This window comes from Brassica oleracea, chromosome C1, assembly GCF_000695525.1.
Source record: "Brassica oleracea var. oleracea cultivar TO1000 chromosome C1, BOL, whole genome shotgun sequence".
In the NCBI taxonomy this organism is placed as follows: domain Eukaryota; kingdom Viridiplantae; phylum Streptophyta; class Magnoliopsida; order Brassicales; family Brassicaceae; genus Brassica; species Brassica oleracea.
The window spans coordinates 25207266-25230056 of NC_027748.1; the positions used below are offsets into that span (position 1 = coordinate 25207266).

The 22791-nt window shown below is 34.6% G+C and overlaps 2 protein-coding genes across 3 annotated transcripts; one reads left to right on the forward strand and one right to left on the reverse strand.

The window, feature by feature from the left end:
* Positions 1-1814: 1814 nt before the first annotated feature.
* Positions 1815-5878, reverse strand: LOC106312946 (autophagy-related protein 18h). 2 transcript variants are annotated; one of them, XM_013750653.1, is made up of 9 exons: positions 5363-5878; positions 4700-5122; positions 4202-4633; positions 3850-4095; positions 3071-3766; positions 2836-2993; positions 2702-2766; positions 2197-2628; positions 1815-2115 (listed from the first exon to the last, which is right to left on the reverse strand). In XM_013750653.1, the coding sequence occupies exons 1-9, from the start codon at positions 5555-5557 to the stop codon at positions 2111-2113; spliced, it is 2652 nt and encodes an 883-aa protein (XP_013606107.1). In that variant the 5' UTR covers positions 5558-5878; the 3' UTR covers positions 1815-2110. The 2 variants fall into 2 exon arrangements, with proteins under 2 accessions (XP_013606107.1, XP_013606116.1); XM_013750662.1 differs by having other exon boundaries at positions 4700-5223; positions 5363-5542.
* A 6571-nt stretch (positions 5879-12449) lies between these two features.
* On the forward strand, positions 12450-21519 carry LOC106293751 (sugar transporter ERD6-like 5). The gene is given in 17 exon segments (XM_013729403.1): positions 12450-12512; positions 14098-14187; positions 14270-14329; positions 14401-14466; positions 14891-14956; positions 15102-15177; positions 15276-15340; positions 15522-15614; positions 15701-15781; positions 15866-15950; positions 16030-16073; positions 16445-16507; positions 16573-16632; positions 20722-20775; positions 20871-20930; positions 21157-21271; positions 21362-21519. Coding segments are annotated over 16 exon segments (1167 nt in total). The 5' UTR covers positions 12450-12512; positions 14098-14133; the 3' UTR covers positions 21487-21519.
* The last annotated feature ends 1272 nt before the right edge of the window (positions 21520-22791 follow it).

The following is a 22791-nucleotide window of genomic DNA, read 5'->3' on the forward strand; positions in this document are numbered from 1 at the left end:
TTTTATAAAATATCCTTTAGTTATTTTCCTATAATGGGTTATTTTGATTAAAAAAACCCATTTAAATCTTTGAAGAGATTTACTCAAATAGATAAACATTAGATTAATGACAATAGCATTGTGCAATTCAGAGAATACAACATGATTGATGTCTGAAGTATTAAAACTTAAACGAAATAATTTTTTCTGTCTCGCCTCTTTTCCCTGCTCATTGTCTCACCGATATACCTTCTGTTGTGGTCTCCCTCTCTTCACTAACGTCACTGCTCGGTGGTTAAGGATCTGGAGCGGTGGCAGTGCCGGCCCTTGGACCACGTGGAAGAACCGATTGCTTCCGGCCGTTCAATTTATAAAGAAATTTTGGCCACAAATAATTAACATTCCTTTTAGTCAAGTGGTCTAGTGCCTGTGTCTACAGGCTTACCAACACGGGTTCGTACCTCCTCATTCACATATCAGCTAATAATTTTGTTTTTCTGTCTTTTTCTTTAAAAAGTGGCCACTTTTTTTATTTTTGCTAACAACCACTAATTTTTCCGGACCGGCTCTGAGAGGTGGTGAGGTGCGTTATAAGGGTGGGGCTTGGTGGTTCTTCGAGGGTTAACTTCGAGGCATCGCTCAGATCTGGCCAGATCTGCTTTCAATAGAGGATGATTGTGCTTTGGTGGTGGTGATCCGGTCATCGCCGATCCCTCCGGTGTCTGTTAGCTGGTGTGGAAGACAGGTTTCCTCGTTCTCGGTTGGAGGGCTCTCTTCTCTGAGATCTCTACTTCAGATTCATTGCTGTTTCTCACCAGCAATGAGAAACTGATGCATCAAGAGTCGATTTTGGGTCTCAAGCGAGCTCCCTGGCGGTGGTGGTAACTCTCTGTTAGTAGTTTCTCCTTTTTCGGTGGTGCAGGGATTCTTGTGGCTAGAAGGTGTCGCAGTCACGCTTATGAGGAGGGCTGAGTTCTTCTTCTCATCTTAACCAGAGGTGGCGGTCTGGTGAACTGATTAGACTTAGCTTCCATGTTCGATTTTTGGCCAGGCTCTGGTTCTCAGAGTCAGTCGCTCGTGCGGATCAATGCGGTCTTAGTTTGTTGTAGTCTACATTCGTCCTCATTTCCGGTGACAGCGAGTGTCGCTAGCATCTCTGTAGTAAGGGTTTGGTGCTTCGGTTCTTGCCCTGTGGTGTTACCTCCTTTTATCGTGCAGGGTCTGGTGGAAGTGGCGGGTTTATCATCCATTAGTCTCTCCAAATGAGAGCGGTTTTGGGCTTGATGTTGGGGTGTTGGTGCTGTCGGTGAGGGTCTTATGGGTTGTTAGAGTATCCTGGTACCTTTGAACTTCAGGAGGGAGGAGCAGAGGTGGCTGTCTGCGGTGATTGGTGTCTTGGGTTTCGACAGGCTCTGGCTCGTTGGTTTCGCTGCTTCGGTGCGGCCCATTGTCGTCTGCTGCGAGCTCCGAGTTCTCGCTGGTATCTTTGCTCTCTGCAGGTGATAGGGCTTTGTTGTGAGATCATTTTTTGGAGGCGAGTGTCTAGACAAGCCAATATTATCGACTCGTGACTCATAACTGATGCCTTACTATGGAGTTTCTGATCTTGCATGATGCATACTCTTGGCGACTTTCTCAAGTTTCTCTCGAGTGCTTTCTCTTACGTCTTTTGATATCTGTCCTTCAATCGTGTTTTTCATTACTGTGTTTTTTGTTATGTTAATAGTTTCATTTCGGTGTTTGTATTCTCTGCTACAACTATCTCTTTGTATCGTCTGTCACAAACTCAAAAATTGGTAATTCAATCTTAACAATATTTACCAAAAAAAAAAAAATTATTCTTTTTCATGCCTGTTTTGTTTCTTCTTTTTTTTCTCTCTTTTTTCCAATGAATGTATAAAGGTACACGTGAATTACAAAGAAACCAAGAAAACAGTCCATACAAATAGAGAGACCGTGGATAACGAATAATCCATTTACAAGCAATTACAGAAGCAAATGATAAAAGGGAATTGATTTTGAACGTTTTCTTTAGGGTATTAAGATCCATCTGTGAGTAATTTGCAGCGAAAGGGATTCGTAAGCGAACTTCCGTTCTCCATTAAAGATTGGCCATAGTTGAACTAAAAACTCAACCTGCAAATAGAATATCCATCAAAAACTGATGATTCAATTAATTAGAAAATAGAACAGATCAGATAAACAAGCCCTTCTCACCTTCTTCGGAGAAAGCAAAAACACCACCAAGCATGTCGTCATCGTCGTCATCATCATCATCATCATCTAGTTTTCTTTGATCAGATGGAGCATTCTTGTTCTCTGCTTCTTTAGCAGTTTCCTTAAAAAACTGCTCAAAGTTTGGGTAGCCATCATCAACAGGTCCCTCCTCACTTTCGTCCGTAGCATTCATGCTGAGATCAGAAGGGTTAGAACTTACATTTGAAGCTCCGCTTGTCCCGCTGTTGTTTACAATTGTTGTTTCAGCGGGCAGGGAGGCGTTCTTTAGCAACATATGAGCGTCGTCTACAGTATAATCAGTGTCTTTCACAGCAGAAGAAATGGAAACCACTGGTTGTTTGAATGTTACAATTCCGCTATGAGGGTCTTGGTTCGGAGTTAGTGCAAAATGGGAGGAACTACTTCCTCTACCTGCAAAGTTCAGTTATAGGGTTTGAGAAACGTCGACATGCATCTATTAAAGGAAGTTAATTTGATTACCTACCTTTAACTAGCCCAGGATCAGAATAAGAAGAAGAAGAATCTGAATCTCTTTCAACAGGAAATCCTCTGCATGCAAAACAAGGATAAGGGTTATTGACAAACGCAATTCAAAAACATGTGATGCAGTAAGTTTACCTGTTACGCATACTGGAATACACACTGTGAAAATTATCGAACACAGGCAGCAGATCCTTGCGCCTGATATCAACCTCATTTGCAGATACTTTCTCGATTTCCATCTCCCCGTGGTTCAATCCAGCGGAGTCCGGTCGAAACATGGGATAGAAAGATATCTGGATTTTTAAGGGTAATGTTAGCGACATGATGTTTTTTTTTTATTGTAAGGAAATAGCAGACAAGTAAACAGAACCTCTGAGTTCTGCCAGATTGGTTTTCTTCCCGAGTTTATTAGAACCTCTGCATTGGCAACATAAACGTGGTGTTTCTCGAGAGGCTTCGCTAGATCAGAAGCATCAACGCTGTCCTCTGCAACTCTTCCGCATATATTCTCTTCTCTCTCTGGCCAATCTGTTCTCCGGCAGACATCCCAACACTGAACGGGTTCGACTTTCACTCTTAATTCCTCTTCAGCTGCTCCTATTCGCGAACTGCTCTCAGCCTGGTCTCCTCCTCCAAGAGATGGAATGAGTTTGTATTGAACTACATGACCCGATGGAGTGTAAACAAGTAGATAGTCTAACGCAGGAGCTGACACCTGCGGGACTGCCTTATGGAAAACAGCAGCAAGACAGCCAGAAGGGAAGGACGGTTTTCCTACAACGGAACTGGCAGCATGGAAGAAATTGTTGCATTTGATTCGGCTAACCACAGAAAGAGTTACCGATGCTGGTGGTGGAAACGTAAAATGGGTGGTGCTAAGCGATGGGCTCGACCACCACGGCAGGGACAATGTCGGAGCAAGCGTTGGTCCATCGACATGAGAACTCCGTATCTCAATAACATTTTCTCCTCCAAACGGGGACAGAACATAAATATGGCAAGTACCCTTAGATGACACGATTGCAATCCACTGGCTGTAGCTACTAAAGCAAATATCTTGTATTACCTGTGGGAATACAACAGCAACGTTCACAGTAGCTAACAGAAAAAAATAATAATACAAGAGAATAAGGAATAAGGAAAACATACAGCTGATGTCATGCCACGATGCAGTTTGTAAAGAGGCACATGGGAAGAGCTCCAATCATAGCTTTGGGGACCTGGTCCATTCTTTGAAGGCGATGGCATAATCCGGAAAACGTTAATATTGTTACCGTGGATCGAGGCCGTCACTAATAGAGTGCCACTTTGGTCGAAGCAGAGCGCCGATATTGGACTGGTGTGAGCCCTGAATTGTGCTATAATAGCCCGGGATTCAAAATCCTTGACAATAACCTGATCGACATGATAAGAGAGACATTAACGTTCTAACATAATTCACTAGCGATAGAAGACATGATCAGGTTTCATAACTAATGATGCTTTCTCTAGGAAGACTCACCGTTCCAGCAACATCTGAATCTGCAGCAGAAGTTGCGCCCCGACCAACTTTCTGGCCAGGACTGGACGAAAGAGAGGAACCAGGAACGTCATGTTTTAGATCTTGACAGTATTTAGATATAGTCTTGTAACCTTTGTCACCTAAATTAAGTAAACCCGCCGCCAAATGCTTACTAGATTCCATGGCGTATCTCGCCACTAGATTACCACCGCTAGGGGAGGTAGATGGACTGACTCCAGGGGGAGTAACATTCTGAGGGCTAAGGCGACCTATACTAGAGGACAAGGGATTATTGGAAGCATAAGCTAACCATCTAGATCCGACAGCCATTGGTCCATATCCGACATTGACCCCTTGGTTTCCAAGCTGAGGAACAGGATATGAGAGGACACTAAACTTGTTTTCAAGAGTTAGCGCATCAAAACAGTATATCTGCATCAAAATGCAAAATGAGGTAAGCTATCTACCATATAAAAGAGATAGAACGTAAAAGCTGACCTGTGAACCGAGGCCAACAGCTACAATCCGGGGACTGCATCTGACCATATAGACAGTAGATCGGAATCTCAAAACATGAACATAGTTGTGAGATCTAAGTGAATAGAATCGTACAGCCGTGGGAGATAGGGCAAGAGGATCATCATAACCATTTCTAATAGGAGGAACTGAGCCCTTGGCTTCATCAGCAACTGCTATAAGCATGGGATGCGAAGCACTAAATCCTTCGATTCCTTCACATTTAGCAGGTAAAGGCTGCATCTGTAGAAACGTAACTGGATCATCCCGCCTCGACACAAGTTCGCTGACATCACTTGCATCGTCGATATCAAGGACTTGAAACCCGTTGGCATAACCTAGTAAAAGAAGGTTCTTGAAAGAAGATTCACTTGTATGTAACCTATCGAAGGAAGACCACAGCACCTGCTTGATCAAAGACATGAAAGTTAGGCATCGTTGATCCCATCAAACCGAACTTAACTTGTAGAATCTCAATGCCATGATCATTCTCGTACAAGTCAAACCTATAACAAAAAAAAAAAAAAAGGTGATATTCCTAAATCTAATCATAAGAACATGAGCCCTATTGGAATTGGAAGAGGAAGATGAATTAATCAGACTTCAATTAAAAGACCCAAAATCGAAATCAAATTGAGACTAAACCTGATCCTTGAGCTCGTGGGATTCGGGGGAGAGAGAAGCAGCGACGGAAGCGCTAGCTGAGCGCACGCCGGAGGAAGCGGTTCTGATACAGGTTGATATGAATTTTAGGGAATTAGGCAAAAAGCCATTTGTACCGTTTCTCGTCTGATGATTATCTCCGTTGTTGATATTGACCTTGCTGCTCCTGCTCTTCATAATAGTGATAAATAAAATCCTTTTGAAAGAGATTTTAGGTCACCGGAGAGGAGAAAGCGAACGGGAATAAAGCATAAACCGTCGGCAAGGAAGGGATAATAACAAATATTAGATCTTTCAATTCTTGAAACAGTGAAGCCACCCACACCTTTGTTGTTAGTCGGATTAGCGGTGGAATTTGTATTATAATTTTTTTTGTTGCTTTTGATGACCTTATTCACGGGGAAGAAGACGAGACCAAGAAGATGAAGTAGTAGAAGAAACGGTTCTTTTCTTTTTCGATTTCGTCTTTTTTTTTCCTCTCTCTCTTTTTTGTTTTCTTCTTTTCTTTCCTGAGGCTTTAGTTTTTGGTTATTATTTTTTTATTTTCACTTCGATTTTGTAATATTTCAGAGCGTCGCTGTCAGACGAAAAAATAAAGAGAGTTACTGTCGTGCCGTGTGAAGGGTGTTAGATTGCTAGAGAAGTAACAGTTGAGCAATTTTCGTTGATACTTGTTTTTTACGCGAAATGTTTTGGGCCCAAGCGCATCGAAGACGAGCCATTTATCCAAACTCGTCTCATAATCCATCTTTTACCTGGGATGGGATTGCTTCTCTCCTTGTACGATTCCAGTTCACTAATTCATGCATTCTAAAGCCGCTACTTGTCCGGGTTTTTAAAACACATTGTTTTATTTAATTTGGTAAACAATATTTGTAAGCTTCGATTAGAATTGGATTTTATGTTTTGCTTAATAAAGCTTTACTCACTACAAGAAAAAAAAAATTGATATCTGACAATCATATTAAACAGAAGTTTATCGGAACGAGTGTTTCCTATCATTTTTTGACAATCCTAATTTCATCGGAGTTTGGATCTAGAAAATCACCATTTGTTGGAAAATTCTCGGTAAGTTACGATAACATATATTGTCGAAAATTTTCATAGGAAAATCATTTGAATGTACCGATGACTTTTTGTATAATCCACCTCCGGTTTAATTTCTGGCAGCTGAAAATATTTATACAAAAAAAAATTATTTTAATTAAATTATAACAAATATTAAAAATATTCATATATTTTGTTGCATAATAAATGTAAAAATTCAATAACAAGAAAGTCAAAAGGAAAGAACAGATCTCCTGCTGGCAATAAATTTGATAAAATTGGTGGTGTATGATGCAACGGTGGTGATAGCGGATGAGAAGTGAGCGGAATGGAAGTAGTGGTAAACAGAGTTGTAGCGGTGGTCGTGCAAGGAGTTGTGGTGGCTGGATGCAAAGAAAGAGGGCAAGGAGTTGCAGGCTGCCGGTGAAGAAGTTGCGGCAGCGGCAGCAGCGGTGAAGAAGTTGCGGCAGCGGCGGTGAAAAAGTTGCGGCAGTGGCGATGCAAAGAGTTGGGGAGAGGCCATAAAGGAGTTGCGGTAGTGGCGGTGAAAGATGTGCGGACAGTGGTGGTGCAAGAATTTGTGGCAGTTGCGGTGGAACCAGAAGTTTCACGGTGGTTCTTTTGCATAAGAAAGTAGATCTAAAAAGAAAAGAGAGAAATATTGGGAAGAAGTTTGAAAACCTTTTTTGCAAATAAAAAAAATGGGGAAAAAATAAAAGGAATATATGAAATTAAATAGATAGTGCTAACAACTCTTCTCCACCATTCGTTTGATATATAGATAAAATTAAACACGATTAATCAAAAAATAGTTTTATGCTAAAACACAACCATTTTGTCCAGAATCTTTTTTACATTACACGTTTCAGGTTGATCAAATTAAAACAAAAAAATTATATATATATATATATTGTCGATTGCAAAACTGTAAATATAGTTAGATTGATAAATCTGTTTAATCACTAAACCAAAAAACCTATTTGTATGTCTGTTTGTTTTTAAGATTGTAGACGATAATTCAATTATTCTAAATCTCATTTAAAAAAAAAAAACAGTTGTAAATTAAATTAATTTGTACATAAAATTTTGAATGAACAAGATAAAATACTATTTTGATCATATCTAACTTTTATTTGTGTAGCTTGCTTTCTTGAATATAATTTTCAGTTATCTAAATTAAATAATATTACTACGAATAATTTTAGTTCGTTCATAATAAATAAAACAAAACAAAATTTTTATTTACCTACCATAATATATTTGTTTAACCGGTTCATTGTATACTTAAGGTATATTTAAATTAATATTAAACCAAAACTTAATTTAAAATTATAGAAAACAACAAAACCTCCTTTAGTACACTTTAATGTAGACTCGAATGTTTGTAAAATGAAACAACATGAAGACCATTTAAAGCGCTCACAGTATATCAATACCACAATTTTATAACATAGAGACAACTATTTTTTTTTTTGGACAACATAAACAAGTATTGTAAACAAGAAAAATATATCTTATTATATATAATCTCTCAAGACCTATAAATTTCTAAAAGACAAAAAAATCATTATCATACACATTTCTTGCTAATGAAATTCTAAAACACAAACCACAAAATTATACATAAAATAATAATCTAGATCACAAGTAAAGTATATCCCGCCGGCGGGCCGATCCTAGTATATTATTATAAAAAGGGTTTCCTTCACTTTTAGGCTATCCACATGGGATTCCATGTCACTAAGTCGGACTCTGTGAAGCCGACACGTGTTTGGGCCGAATGTGGTGGTGCAGCCCGTGAAGATAGAGTTATTCCGTAACCCTAATACCGAAGAGACGAAGAATTGACGTCTTTCTGATATCTATCTCCGGCTGGCTAGCAGCCTCGGTGATTACTTCACTGTCGATAAGCTTCAAACAAGTTCCTTCAATAGCTGTTCCTGCTTTTCTTGACTCTGTTCTAAGCTCCACAGGCGTTTCTCCTTCCACCCTTTTCGAATCCCTCATCAAAGAGTTGCCTTTTCGTGCGGTGGTAATGATCTTTCTTCAATATAGTTTCCTGTCCATGATTGGTTTTATTGAAAAGGCTTCCATGTTTTTTTTTTGTAATAGAACACCATTAATGGTGACAAGAAATTCACTTATGATGATTGCAACCACATTGCTTCGTTGGTGGCTGGAGCAGAACGCAAGTCTGACGGTGAAGCATTGATTGACACCCAACATGAGCCATCGTTCAATAATCGATTTGAGGACACAATCGACAAGAATCTTGAGGCATTGATCGGTAGTTGGGCACACAAAGACCACCACGAGAGCTTTGCGATTTCAACTGCTACCCCTACAAGAAGGAAGATCTGTGTAGTGCAGTCTGATGAGTATGGAGTATACATAAATGAGGATGGCAATGCACAAGCACTCGATGTGAGGATCATCAATGTTTCTAAGGAAGATATAGAAGCAAAATTGGAGATGGTAGATAATGCCTTGATTGGTAGAGCATTAGTATTATGCGTTAAGTTATCCAATCAACATTTATTAGAAAAACATTTAGAACACATTTACTCAATGTTAGTGCTCTCTAAATGCTCTCTGGTCAAAGCTCTCAGATGAAACTTTTAGAATAACATTTACATTTATAATTTATAAATTAAGGAAAATATATAATTAGTTCATTTATTTTATTTAATAATATCAAAAAGTTATTTTTATATCCAGAAAATAAATTTTTGATTTCAAAAGTAAATTTACAATAAAAATATTTTTTTTTAAAATAGAAATTTTAATTATAAAATTTATTTTCAAAATAATATTTTTCAGATATAAACATAATTTTGAAATTATTAAATAAAATAAATAAATTATCTTCTTAATTTTATAATTAATTTATTTATATATATATATTAGAAATATATTCATTAGCAATAAATATATTATATATTATATACTAATATTTATAATAATTTAAAATAACATATTCATATTTCTCTACCAATCATTCTATTAAACAGTTTAGCTAAAGCATTCAGCTTATGTATCATACTCCTTCTATAGCATACTGCTACTGTTTTATCATCTACTGTGCCAATCAAGACCCAAGACAAGAGGGCATTATTTGAGTTTACCACATTATAAGGGATGTTTTTTAGATGCTTGGAATTAATCCTACACCCCCAAAATGCACCAGATGAGGATACATATAGTAGAGATGAAGTCGAAGTTAGTGAAGAAAATCTGGCAGGATCAGGATAAGATATTTGAAGACTTCTACAACAAAATTGATGTCATATATTACCCTCTTAACAACAGTGTTGCTAGGATAAGCATAACTATGGAGGAACTGGTATAAATCCATTGTGTGCTATCGCTTCTTGTGGATTCGGTCCCTAAGTATTGCAAATGTATCTCTTATTTGAGAGAGTAAAAGTCTCTCTAGGGTGATTTAAGTGATATCAATGAGCAGTGTCATTCAATACTTGGATCTCTACGCTGTTGATTTCTGCTTGGAGGGTGTCAACTGCCCTCTTAGACTTATGGATCACGCGTTCTAAATCATGTGGCTCTACAAGTTAGAGCCTTATCCCCTCATTGCTTCTGGTACTCATATGCATGTAACTGAAACCCAAGAAAAAAATTTATGTAAGTAAACTAAAAATAAAAATGTAGACGAAATCCTACACCTAGTCTCTCTGAGTCCCCGTCAATGGCGTCAAATTTGATGTGCTCAAATTACCCCAAGAGCAACCTTCTCAAATAAGAGATCCATTGCAGTAATTAAGGATCATATCCACAGAGACTCAATATCTCACACAATAGACTTGAGTTTCAGATCAAGCTAGGTCAAATAATAGAAAGATGTAAATAACAAGAAAATAAATAGTAGGAGTTGTTTGAGACGGAAGAAGGGTTGCTAGACTTAAGGTTTCATTCAGGTTACCAGAACTATAATTTATAGATGCTAAGGTTTGATCCTAGAAATCGATTTCAGTAAGCAAGTAATTCAGCTCTCGCATGCAATTACTAATCAGATGACTAAGTCTTTGTTCTAGCTCTCACATGTTAACAAAGATCGAGCATGATCGATACTATAGAGTGAGTGTCGATCAATACTTGCTCAGATAAGCATTAATGCTCTAATCGATGTGTTCACTAGGTTAACTAAACCAGCCGTCGCATGCGCCTAAAATAACAATAGGTTAACTAATGATTCATATATTTATCACCTTAGAAATTCTATAGTATTGGCTAATGTTTCATAACCCTAATTAACCCTAAATCTAACAAAGATAACTACTCAAACATACCAAAGTAGAACATAACAATAATCTAAATATAATGCATAGAATAAGGTTAAGAAATCAATGGAGTTCCAATATAAAGCTCTGAACGAGTCTTGAATCTTCTCTCCAAATTTCTGAAGACCCTCAAACTGTTTGCTGTAAATAGTAGAAAATAAGAAAGTGTGTGTTGCCTAATATAATGGTAGAGCACATAAATATTAGGTAAGAGTCGGCCAAGGGAAGTCTTGTAATTATGTGGAACTTTGGGCTTAAGTCGGCCCTGAACAAGTCGGACCATCTACGCGGGTTGCTGTTGATCGACGACAATAGATGTTTGTCGATCGACACTCTATCCGAATATTTACTCTGGCTGGTTTCCGAACAACTACGAGTTTCTTCTATCGTTAGCTCCAAAATGCTCTGTAATCACCACATTTATCTAAAACATACCTAGACATGTAAGGACTCTAAACAGACTCTAAAAAGACTCCAAAACATAATAAATAGAATCTAAAACAACTATATACCATGGCTAAAAACTGGTAAAATCCATGGTATATCATTTGTTCTAGAGCGAACTTGCAAATTTTTTGCCTTACCGACTGGTGATGAGGATTAACTTGCAGAATTTTTATCTTCGGGTCAATACCAGGAATATCCACATGGGACCATGTAATAACTTGTATAAAGAAATGTCGTCTGGCCATGAGAAAACCGGTTTGATTAGGTAATAGTCAATACTTTGTGGAAGAGAGTGCAAGCTCTTTATGAGTACATACATGAAGGTTATAAATCAGTTAAATATGGTATCTCTTGTTACTCTTGCCTCCTACATCTCTGTCTACTGGTTAATTATGGTATCTCTTGTTACTCTTTGTCTACCGGTTAAATATTACAGACAGTTCTTCTAGCGATAATTCAAAATGTCTTATGAGGATTCACGTCTAACTGTATTACCCTGAACCGTCCTATAAGATCCACACTTGCCAGTACTCTTTGTTCTTTGTTAAAGATCTCTTAAGCATTTTTCTCCAATAATCATATAATTATGTTTGTTCTGAGACTTGAAACTAAGATTTCATAGTATATTATCATTAATTAATTTTTAGTCAAACTATTGGACTAAATGGCATTACTAACTACCAAGTATAATAATCAGTAATATAATTATTCCAAACAAACTTTATTAACCGGACGAAAACATATCTTTGTCAATTGTATATAGAAATTTGAATTGTTTAAAAACCTTCATATCATAAGTTCATAACATATTCTTACTGTTTATTTTTTTTTTCTTTTTGGAATTTTTGGCACACATTTGCGTTTTGTTTGCAACAAATATTCTGTGCCCCTATATTTGAAAAATACTTTCACTAGCTTACAAATTAGCAATAAAATAAAACAGCATACGTCTTACCCTTATCGCTTCTCTATATACTACCCCACTGGATTCTTTCCAACAACTGTAATTTGTCTTACTCAAAACATTCAGCAGGAAAGTTAGAACCCACAAATAGAAATGGGAAATGGATCTTGCTCCTGAAAGTTCACTTATTGAGAAAGAAAATCAAGACTCATCGGCTACAACTATAACTCTATTCCTCACTACTTTGTAGCTGTGGCTGGTCCTTCGTTTTTGGCTCAGCTGTGAGTTATAACGTCTTATTAAATCTGTAATCTGTTTCATTTTATTTACGTATATATCAGTTGATTCTTGAAAAATCGTTTCACATATTTGGCAGATAGGATACTCATCACCCGTTCAGTCCGACTTAACCAACGACTTGAATCTATCTGTGGCAGAGGTAACATAATCAGTGTGTTTGGATTGTGATAACTGATAAGTATCTATGATCCGTTGTGAAGAGCTAACGGATTGATGAAGAACTAAAAAAAAATTAGAGGTAATTACAGATAATATGGGTTGACAAAAAATTACATATTATATGACGGAGAAACTGACAGTATCAGATTTTCTAAGGATCTAAACCGTAATTCTGAAAACAAATCCAGATTAGCTAATCGATAAATTAACTATGTATGTCTAAAAATGATTACAACCCTAGTTCCATTTTTCCAACCAAGTTTTAACTTTTTAATTTTATTTCCTTTTCTTTTTTATATTTTATGAATTTATTTTTTTATTTAAATAAAATTATAATTTATTTTGATCATGTAATGAACTATATTTTTAATATGTTTTCATATTTTTCTATTTTGGATAAATAATTTAAAACGAACCAACCTTTGAAATAAATATTATGAACGACGTATGGTTGAATAAGTTTTATGAACAAAATAATATACCATGTATTAGTATTTTATGAAAAACATTGATCATAACGATATTCCATCACAATCTCAAGACATAGTCGCATCTACATTTATCAATTTGCAATATGATTTATCATTTTATTGGACTTCACATATCCATTTATAAGTAGCTTGTCCACTCACTTTCTATCTACATATCAATAGGAACCAAACAACCCAGCGATGATCCACCGTGACCCACGATTTCCGTCCATTTTCCTAACGCTTATGTAGAAAAACTATATATACGTATGAATAGTATCTAGTATATTGTGATGAACCAGAAATTGAAAAATTTCTTATGTAACTTTGAATCAAAAGTGTGTATTTGTGTAATCTTTTCCACTTTAAACCGTAACTCATCTAACACTTTGAAAGCATCCCAACGCACTGAAGATGTCATGAAATTTCAAATTGATTGTCTTGTATTTCTATTCACTTTGTATATATTTTACAAGATCAGTTTGGGTTAGCTCTGGCTTGTTTAGAATTTTGTCAGTAGTATCAACCATTTATTCCGATTTACTCCACATTTCATTGATCACCCGTTTGTCGGAATAATAATACAAATATTGTATCATGATGTGCCATATCAGTTGGCCATAATACTTTGAAAGCAAAACTTACCTAAATGCTTACAACTTTGTGAATGAATTCAATAACGCCACTATTAACTAAGTAATTTTAATAAGGGTATTGAATAGTATCTAGTAGATTGTGATGTTGAAAATGTCTTATGTAAAAGGTTAAAGATTGAGATAGTATGGATGAAAATGAAAATGACATTAAGGCTTTGAATGTTTAAATCCGCCTGCACCGCCCCGCAGTTAACAGTAACAAAAATCTTTACATATACCATATATCTATACGTTTTTATAACTGTTAGAACCGCACCGCAGTTGTACCGTTTGTCATGCACCGCTCAATCCGCTGTTACAACTCCGAGCCTAAGTATTGAGGGAACTATATTATTCATAGCTAAGTGATCTCACGACTAAACACATGATCAAGAATTCGATTGAATCTTCTAGTCGGATACTTGATGTCTCAGCTTTGAATGTTTCAAAATACTTGCAGTATTCGCTCTTCGGTTCGATTCTGACAGTTGGGGCAATGATTGGCACAGCTATGAGTGGACGAATTTCCGATTTGATTGGCAGACGAGGTGTAAATTACATTTTTTTCTTACATAAAAAAAGATATAATACATATATTTGTTAAGTTGGTAAACAATCTCCATCTTTATTAGACAATGGGTTTCTCAGAGATGTTTTGCAGTCTTGGTTGGTTAGTAATCTGCCTTTCTAAGGTATCTTCGTCTCCCTCTTTTTTTTTAAATGTATTTGAAGAACAAATATATGTTGTTTGTTTTTTAATTAGGTTACAATTTGTCTTGACGTTGGAAGATTCTTGGTCGGTTACGGGATGGGCATTCTTTCGTTTGTGGTAAAATATATTAACCTTACCAACTTGAATAATGAATATTTAGTGGTTGTATATTGTATAAACAATCATTAATGAGTCATACGCCCTTTGTGTTTTCAAAAATTTAAACGGATGATGAAAGTGTTGGACATTAACTTTGTAAGATTATGGACTTATTGATCTACAATGAATGAACTTTTAAGTTCTATACCAAACATTGACATTCTACACTTGACATATTAGATAGGAAATTATATGGTGAAATTTATAATTCCAGATTCGTTGGTTGGTAACCGAGTTAGAATTGTATCTAACATGTCATTCTATGATTCAGCAATATGTTGAATCGTTCATATACCATAAATATTGTTGAAAATTGTTGATATACCAAAATATTTTGAATTGATCTCTTCAATAGATTTAGTGTTTCTTAACTAATGATCAGGTGCCTGTATATATAGCTGAAATTACTCCTAAGGATCTTCGAGGTTGCTTTACAACTGTTCATCAGGTTAAATACAATTGAATTTCTCTTTAAACAAATACTAAATTTACAAAATATCTCCACTTGTGAAAGGTATTCTTTAAATATTTCACTGTCTTATTATATTGCTGAAATGTCAATAAATTATCTATAAGTTTTTTAAAATATGCAGTTAATGATATGTTTGGGTGTCTCCATAACATATCTACTAGGCTCTTTTGTTGGTTGGTGAATATTGGCTTTGATAGGTAATATACATATAAACATAATATTGATAAAGTAAACTTTCTAAAATAAGTATATCTTACCAGTAATACATGTCATTAATTCATGTTTAATACCCTAGGTATGATGCCATGTGTTGTACAAATGATGGGATTAATTTTCATTCCAGAATCACCGAGATGGTTGGTAAGTAATTTGTTACCTATACTAAAAAAATCTTAGTGCATGTGATATAAAAAATGATAATGAGGTAATCATACGGTTCCTATAGTTACCTAATAATATATTAATTTTATGTCATAATGTTTGGAAAAGGGTTTTATGGTTTTGATAACGAATGGTAGTAATTGTTTGCAAGTATTTTCAGGCAAAAGTTGGCAGATGGGAAGAATTTGAAATTGTATTGCAACGATTAAGAGGAGAATCTGCAGACATTTCTTATGAATCTAGTGAGATCAAAGTAAAACATCACTAATTCTAGTTTCTTGAACTATATTTTTTTGATAAATGTTTTTTAAAATGTGTAACATTCTTGGTTTTTTGAAGGAGTATACATGCAGACTGTCACAAATTTCAGAAGATGGTATATTTGATTTGTTCCAAGAGCAGTACTCAAAATCTCTACTTGTAAGTTAAACAAGTCAATAATTTTATATGGTTGAATGTCCGATAATCTATGATATTCCATGATGAAATGTCAAATGAGTTTAGTTGGGAGTTGGTTTAATGGTATTGCAACAATTTGGAGGTGTTAATGGAATTGTCTTTTACGCCAGCTCTATTTTCGTATTTGCGGGTACATACACAGATAATATTAATGTACACACACAAGATTAAAACTTAAATGTAAGTAATCATTTTAATTTTATTTTCAGGGGTTTCTTCCAAAATTGGAATGATTGCAATGGTTATTGTACAGGTAAGTTTTTATTTATTTATTTGTTTTCATTGTTTTACTCTTATCAGTAAAAAAATGTCTTTCTCAACATTAAAAATTTAAATATTTGGAATGGTAATCTAATAGAATAATATTTTTAAAACTTAAAATCATCAAAAATAAAATACCATTAGCCAGAAAATGGTAGCATTTGTTTTTAAAAAAAAATTAATACTGAAAAAAAAAATTATTTCGGATATCAATCCACATTTTCGTTATTTAAAAAATATTGACACACAAGAAGAAATGTTTTTTTGCACATAACAATAAAAAATGGTAATGAACCAACAACCAAATTGTTGTATCCATCGCAACCAAATTATCTGTGGTTGATCCTATTTAATTATTTTCAGATACCGATGACAACTATAGGCGTAATTCTGATGGATAAATCAGGCAGACGACCACTACTTCTTGTAATTAATAATTTTTTACATATTTATTCTAGGTTATTCCTCTAATTTATATCTACACAATTCAGATTTCTGCTGCGGGCACATTTATCGGGTGTTTACTCGTCGCCTTATCATTTTATTTACAGGTTCTCTCCTCTTTAAAATACATAATTTTATATATCATAAAGCTTTATATAATGTTAATGAAAAAAATTCCCCAAATCAAATAAGGTTATCCAATTGATTTGTACATTGGAATATTTTTTCATCAGCTGTAAACCAAAATTTTGTTGGTTCTTTTGGGTTGGTAACCGAATGGATATCAACTATGAACTTGGATAAGGATTGAATCGAGCACGGACTCATTTTTATTAAAGAGTGTTTTGATCTTATTCTAAGATTTGGATTACACGAAATCTCTTTATGTGATAATATATAGTCTCATTTCTGTTCTATGCTACGATACAATAATAAAAATATAATTTTAGTGTTTATATATGTTTCTTCAAAGACTTTTAATGATCTTTAAGCAATTAATATTATTTCTTTCTAACAATTAGTTTTTAATTTTTTGTTCATATTCTCATTTTCTAAAATCCACAACTCATTATATTGAGTACTGAGGGTTGCAATTGTTAGCACTAACGATTGAAATGATTAGCCAATAGTTATTATTGTTAATACCAACAGTTGTAATAGTTAACCAAAAGTCACAAAGGTCATCACCAAAGTTTTTAATCACCTACGGGTTCAATAGTTTATTATCACCAAAGGTTTCAAAGATTCATCACTAATGGTTAGAATCACAAATAGTTAGAATTGTTCATACAATGCTTCACTTAAACGGTTGCAAAGATTCACTTAAATTTCCAACAATCCTCCATCATTTAAGTGTAATCACATATTCACTAAATAATTATGACATATATTAAACTTATGCATAAATAAAAATGATCTAAGAATAGAGTTTTCATCTTAGTGTATTACACATTCCAAATGCCTGAGAATCATGATGACATGCAGATTATACCTTCTCAACCCATTTGGGCACATGAAAATAACACACACAATTTTCCACACAATTCTAAGTGTTTGCTCGACACTAATATAAGTTGTGTCCCTATCCGTTCATGAGTGATGAGTATATACAAATTCAAGTCTCATGTTAATGAACCGGCATCACTTCACACTCATAGGTAGTAAGGTACTTTTATTCATGCACCTACAAATGACTTTTTCAAAGTGTCTATTAAGAAAAACTTTTCAACATATCTTTTTTCTTGTAGATCCAAGTACATACCTTGGGATGATATAAACATGTGCTTCAATCTTTAAGTATAGGCTTTACACATTGAATTCAGCCTCTAATATTGTATTAATATTGTATTAGAGGGGAAATTATTTTCTCACAATGAAAGATTGAAAATGGAATTTACTCTCATCCCTTTAACATACATAGTTACGAAGTCCCTAGCTAATCATTTCGTCAAATGATCTTGTATATTTCGTTAAGACCGAAAAAATTATGATATTGTATATTGACTCTGCCTATTTACCGGAATGTATAATGCTATAAATTCATATTCCATAGTAAAAAATTTCATGAAAGTTTACTTTTTTAAAATCCATGAAATTAATGGCACGGAAGTAAAACACTCAACCACTTGTAGAAGAATGATGTTATATGTTAGCAATCCAACTTGCATTTGAATACCCTTCTACCACCAAAGAAAAATTTAACTATGACATATTTTATGGTTTCTTTTAATTACTTAGGACCCGTCTTAAGGCTTTCTATTATTGATTACTAAGATTACAGTGTATCTATTAAACATCCATGTAACATAAGCTATATTTGGCCTAGTGCTCGTCATAGTATGTATTTAGGAATCATCAATTGTAAATACTTAAGATGTGATATTGCTTGTTTTGTGTATAGCGCAAGCTTCACACCCGTATCCATGGGAGTGCTCTCACAATTGAACCTCTTAAGAACTTTCTAAGTGTAATGAGATTGTACCAAAGATACTTCTTTACTTTTATGTATGATTCAAATTTCAAGAATCACATCCACTTCTCCAATGTCTTTCATTGCAAAACTTGATGATAATAATGCTTTTGTAAGCTCTGCTTGTCTAAAGTCAGCACCAATGATCAACATTTCATAACATATAAGCAAATTATTATTCCATTATCAGATTCATAATTGTTATATAAACATTTCTTCTACTGGTTTAACTTAACCACTTGATATGACAAACTCATGAACCATTTAATGTCACTATCTAGGTGCTTTCTTTAGCTCATACAATGACTTGATCAAACTATATACTTAATGCTCAATACAAGGAACAATAAAATCTTAGGTTTCTTCATATGCACCTCTTTCTGAGCAATTAATCCATTTCCCATGGGCGCGATCCATAACACTGTCCATGAACAATATGTTGTACAATCATGATGACTCAGCCCCTATCGTCATTCACTTGAATCCATACGGATCAACATCATGCATGATGCAAGTAGCATCATTCTGGTAACATTACATTTGAACCCTTTCGGAACTTTTGCACCCTTTTGGTAAAGTTATGTTCGCACCCTTATGGTGATGACACGTTTACACCCTCTCGGTGAAAACACGTTAACACCTCTTTGGTCACGACATGTTTGCAAATTGCACCCATTTGGCCACGAATTGTTTGCACATCTTCGTCCATGACATGTTTGCAACTCTTCCGTCAAGACTAGTTCGCAGGCCTTGGGTGTCTACATGTTAACACCCATTTGATTCCAACTCGTTTGCACCGCTTCGTTGATGACTTGTTCGCACCCATTTGGTGACAATACATTTGTACCCTTCCGGTGAACCATATGGTTTATTAATGTTTGCTAAAAAATTAATAACATTATAGAAGAGATATTAGCAACTAGAGTATAAGTATAAGCTTAATCGATATCTTCTCTTAGTTTAAACCATTGAATAATTGATCGAATCTTAGTGTCAATTGTTCCATCAACTTTTTCATCTTCTTTTTAAAGATCATCTTGAAGCCTAAAGGCTGCAACATAGTAGATGATTCGATATATAAGATCCAAATATTGTTTCCATGATTGAGTTAATCATATCATTTATTGCTTCTTTATAGAGAGCGGACATACTGAGACTTTTGAGAATTTAGCCATTATATATATAATCGTCATTCTCCGTTTGATCTTCCGTGTTACATCTTATTTTTCATCTTTGAAAGTTTACTCTCTCTCGAGCATTTCTAACTTTCCAAAATTTGATGTTATCTCTCACAAATAAAAAATCATAGTTCACAAGAATATGCTCTTTAAGATTGTTGGTTATTTGTGTTTGTAACCGAATGGATGTGGACTATGAACTTGGATAAGGATTGAATCACGTACGAGGTCACTTTTCTTAAAGACTATTTTGACCCTATTTTAAGATTTTGGCTACACAAAATCCTCATGTAAGATAAGAGAATCAAAATATCATTCTTGTTATAGGCTAAGATACAAGAAAACAAATAAAGATTTAGTGTTTATAGGTGTTTCTTCAAAGATTTTTGATGATCTTTGAGCATTGAATCCCTATTTGTTTCTACCAATTTTTTTTTATTTCTTTCTTATTCTAAGTTGTCAATGCCACAACTCATTATATAGAGTACCAAGGATGCAATTGGTTAGTACCGACAATTGCAATGTCTAGCCAAAAGTTATAACTGTTAATATCAACAATTGAAATGGTTATCTAAAAATCACATTGGTTCATCACCAAAAACTTTAATTATCAATGGTTGTAATGATTTATCACAAAATGATGCAACGGTTCATCAATAATAGATACAATCACAAACAGTTGCAATCCTTCACTTAAACAGATGCAAACTTTCACTTAAACGGTTGCAAGGATTCAATTAAATCTTCAAATATAACTATATCAAATTTTGTGTATATAATTTCCTCATATTGTTTTATTGTTCCATATTTCTACTTTTTATTTCATGTTATTTTAATATCTATCTTGGCTCTGAGTTTAGTGCCTAGAAAAGTATTAAGGATTATTTTACTCGTTTGTTTTTTGTGAAACATTTTACTCGTTTGTTAATATAAATAATTGTAGCATATTTCAACGCTAATTATGTATATATGTATGTAATTATGTATATCATAAAATGCCGGCTCACCGCTTAACCAGAAAAATAAAATGTGAGCTCACCAAATTGTAGGGTGGAAGGACGTTTAGTGGATGGGCTTCATATATAGCACTCGTTGGCGTTCTGGTAAGTTTTTAATCCGAAACATTATTTAGTGTTAGTTTTAAAAAAGTTATTCATAGTTTCAAAAGATATGATGTTATTTTCCATTTTCCCGTCAGGTGTATACAGGTTCATTTTAGCTAGGGTTGGATGGGATACCTTGGGTCATTATGTCAGAGGTAAATAACTTCATGAAAAAAATTTTCGTGTTGATTAGTATAGTAGAGTTCCTTGTTGTGTGGTTTAAGTATATATATTTTTCATTGCCGTATGATTTTGATTGCTTTATTGAAACTTATTCCTTAATATACAAGTTAAATAAGATATACTCTATGCTTTCCTTATATTACAGTTGTTGTTTGATTTAGTTGAAATTAGATATTTGAAATTCCATTTTATGTCAAGATATTTCCAATAGATATAAAAGGATCAGCAGGAAGTCTTGTGACTGTTGTTAGCTGGGTTGGATCTTGGATTATATCCTTTGCATTTAACTTCTTAATGAATTGGAGTCCTGCAGGTACAAGTTTTGTTCCAATTTTACTTCTTTTGTTTCAGCCAATTTTCACTCTATATTTAAATGTGAAATGTATTTCCAAATTGTTTTCAGGAACATTTTATGTTTTCGCTACAATTTAAGGGGTTACTGTTATATTTGTATCAAAACTCGTACCAGAAACCAAAAGTCGAACGCTTGAGGAAATTCAGTCTTCTATTAATTATGTAACATTGTAATGTTTAGATTGTTGATTACAAAGACAACAATTATTAAAAACTAATGTTTAGATATGATATTTTATTTCTTTTGTATTTGAACATGAAACTGTTACAATGTCTTAGCCCATCTCCAATGTATTTTGATATATTTTCCACTCAAATAGAGAATTTCTATAATAGAACTTAGAGTTTGGTGCAATGTATTTCTGTAAAATAACATTACTCTAACGTAAATTACATACCATGGATTTTACCAGTTTTCAGTCACAGTATATAAGTGTGTTAAAATTTATTTATTATCATTTGGAGTCTTTTTAGAGTCTTTTTAGAGTCTTTACAGGTTCATGCATGTTTTGCAGCAATGTGATAATTATGGAACATTTTGGAGATAAAGACAGAAGAAACTCATAACTGTTCATCAAACCAGCCATAGTCGACATTCAGCCATAGTCGACATTCAGAGTCAAACGTCGATCGACAAACATCACTTGTCGTCAATCGACAGCGAAGCGCGAGAGCAGGCCGCTTGTTCATGACCGACTTGAAGCCCAAGTTCCACATAATTACAAAACTACCAATGGCCGACTTTGTCCTAACATTTATGTGCTCTGACATTGTATTGGGAAAACACGCTTTCTTATTTTCAGTTCTACACAGCATAAGGTTTTTTAAGGTTTTTAGTAGTTTGGATAGAAGATCCAAGACTCCTTCAGAGCTTTGGAACTCCAGGTTTTATACCTTATTCTATCTATGCATTTTATTCAGACAATTGATATGTTCTGCTTTGTTATGTCTGAGTAGTTTACTCTGCTAGATTTATGGTTATTATGGTTATGAAAGATTAGCCAAAACTATAGAATTGCTAAGGTGGTAATTAAACAACCTTTATAAAATTGCTATTAATGCATGTGTTCTAGAGTAGCTAACTAGGACCGCGATTTTAGGATTGTGGACAACTACGCCAGTAGGTTCTGTACCATAATAGATTCTCTTGAGCTAAGATTTCTAGAAACAAGTGACAGCTGATTTTGTTAAGACTAGGGAACATATCGATCAGCTCGCTAATGCTTGTCTAAGGTAGCATCGATCGATGCTAACTCAATAGCATCGATCAACGCTCAATATGTATCAACAAGTGACAGTTGAGATATTGGACTTATTCAACACATATGATATGCAACGGAAGCTGGACATCTTATGCATTACTCTTTCATAAAGACTACTCTGTGTTTTGCTTGAGGACAAAAAAAATGGTAAGTCTGGGCGAGTTGATATACCATGGGTTTTACCCAATTTTAGCCATGGTATATTAGTGTTTTAGGA

Bases quoted from the DNA above. Each gene is read 5' to 3' on its own strand.
- LOC106312946 (XM_013750653.1), bottom strand. From the start codon at position 5,557: ATGAAGAGCAGGAGCAGCAAGGTCAATATCAACAACGGAGATAATCAT. The intron at 4,096-4,201 runs GTGAGTCTTCCT...CATGTCGATCAG, and splicing joins ATTCAGATGTTGCTGGAACG to GTTATTGTCAAGGATTTTGA. The intron at 2,767-2,835 runs GTAAACTTACTG...TTTTGCATGCAG, and splicing joins TATTCCAGTATGCGTAACAG to AGGATTTCCTGTTGAAAGAG.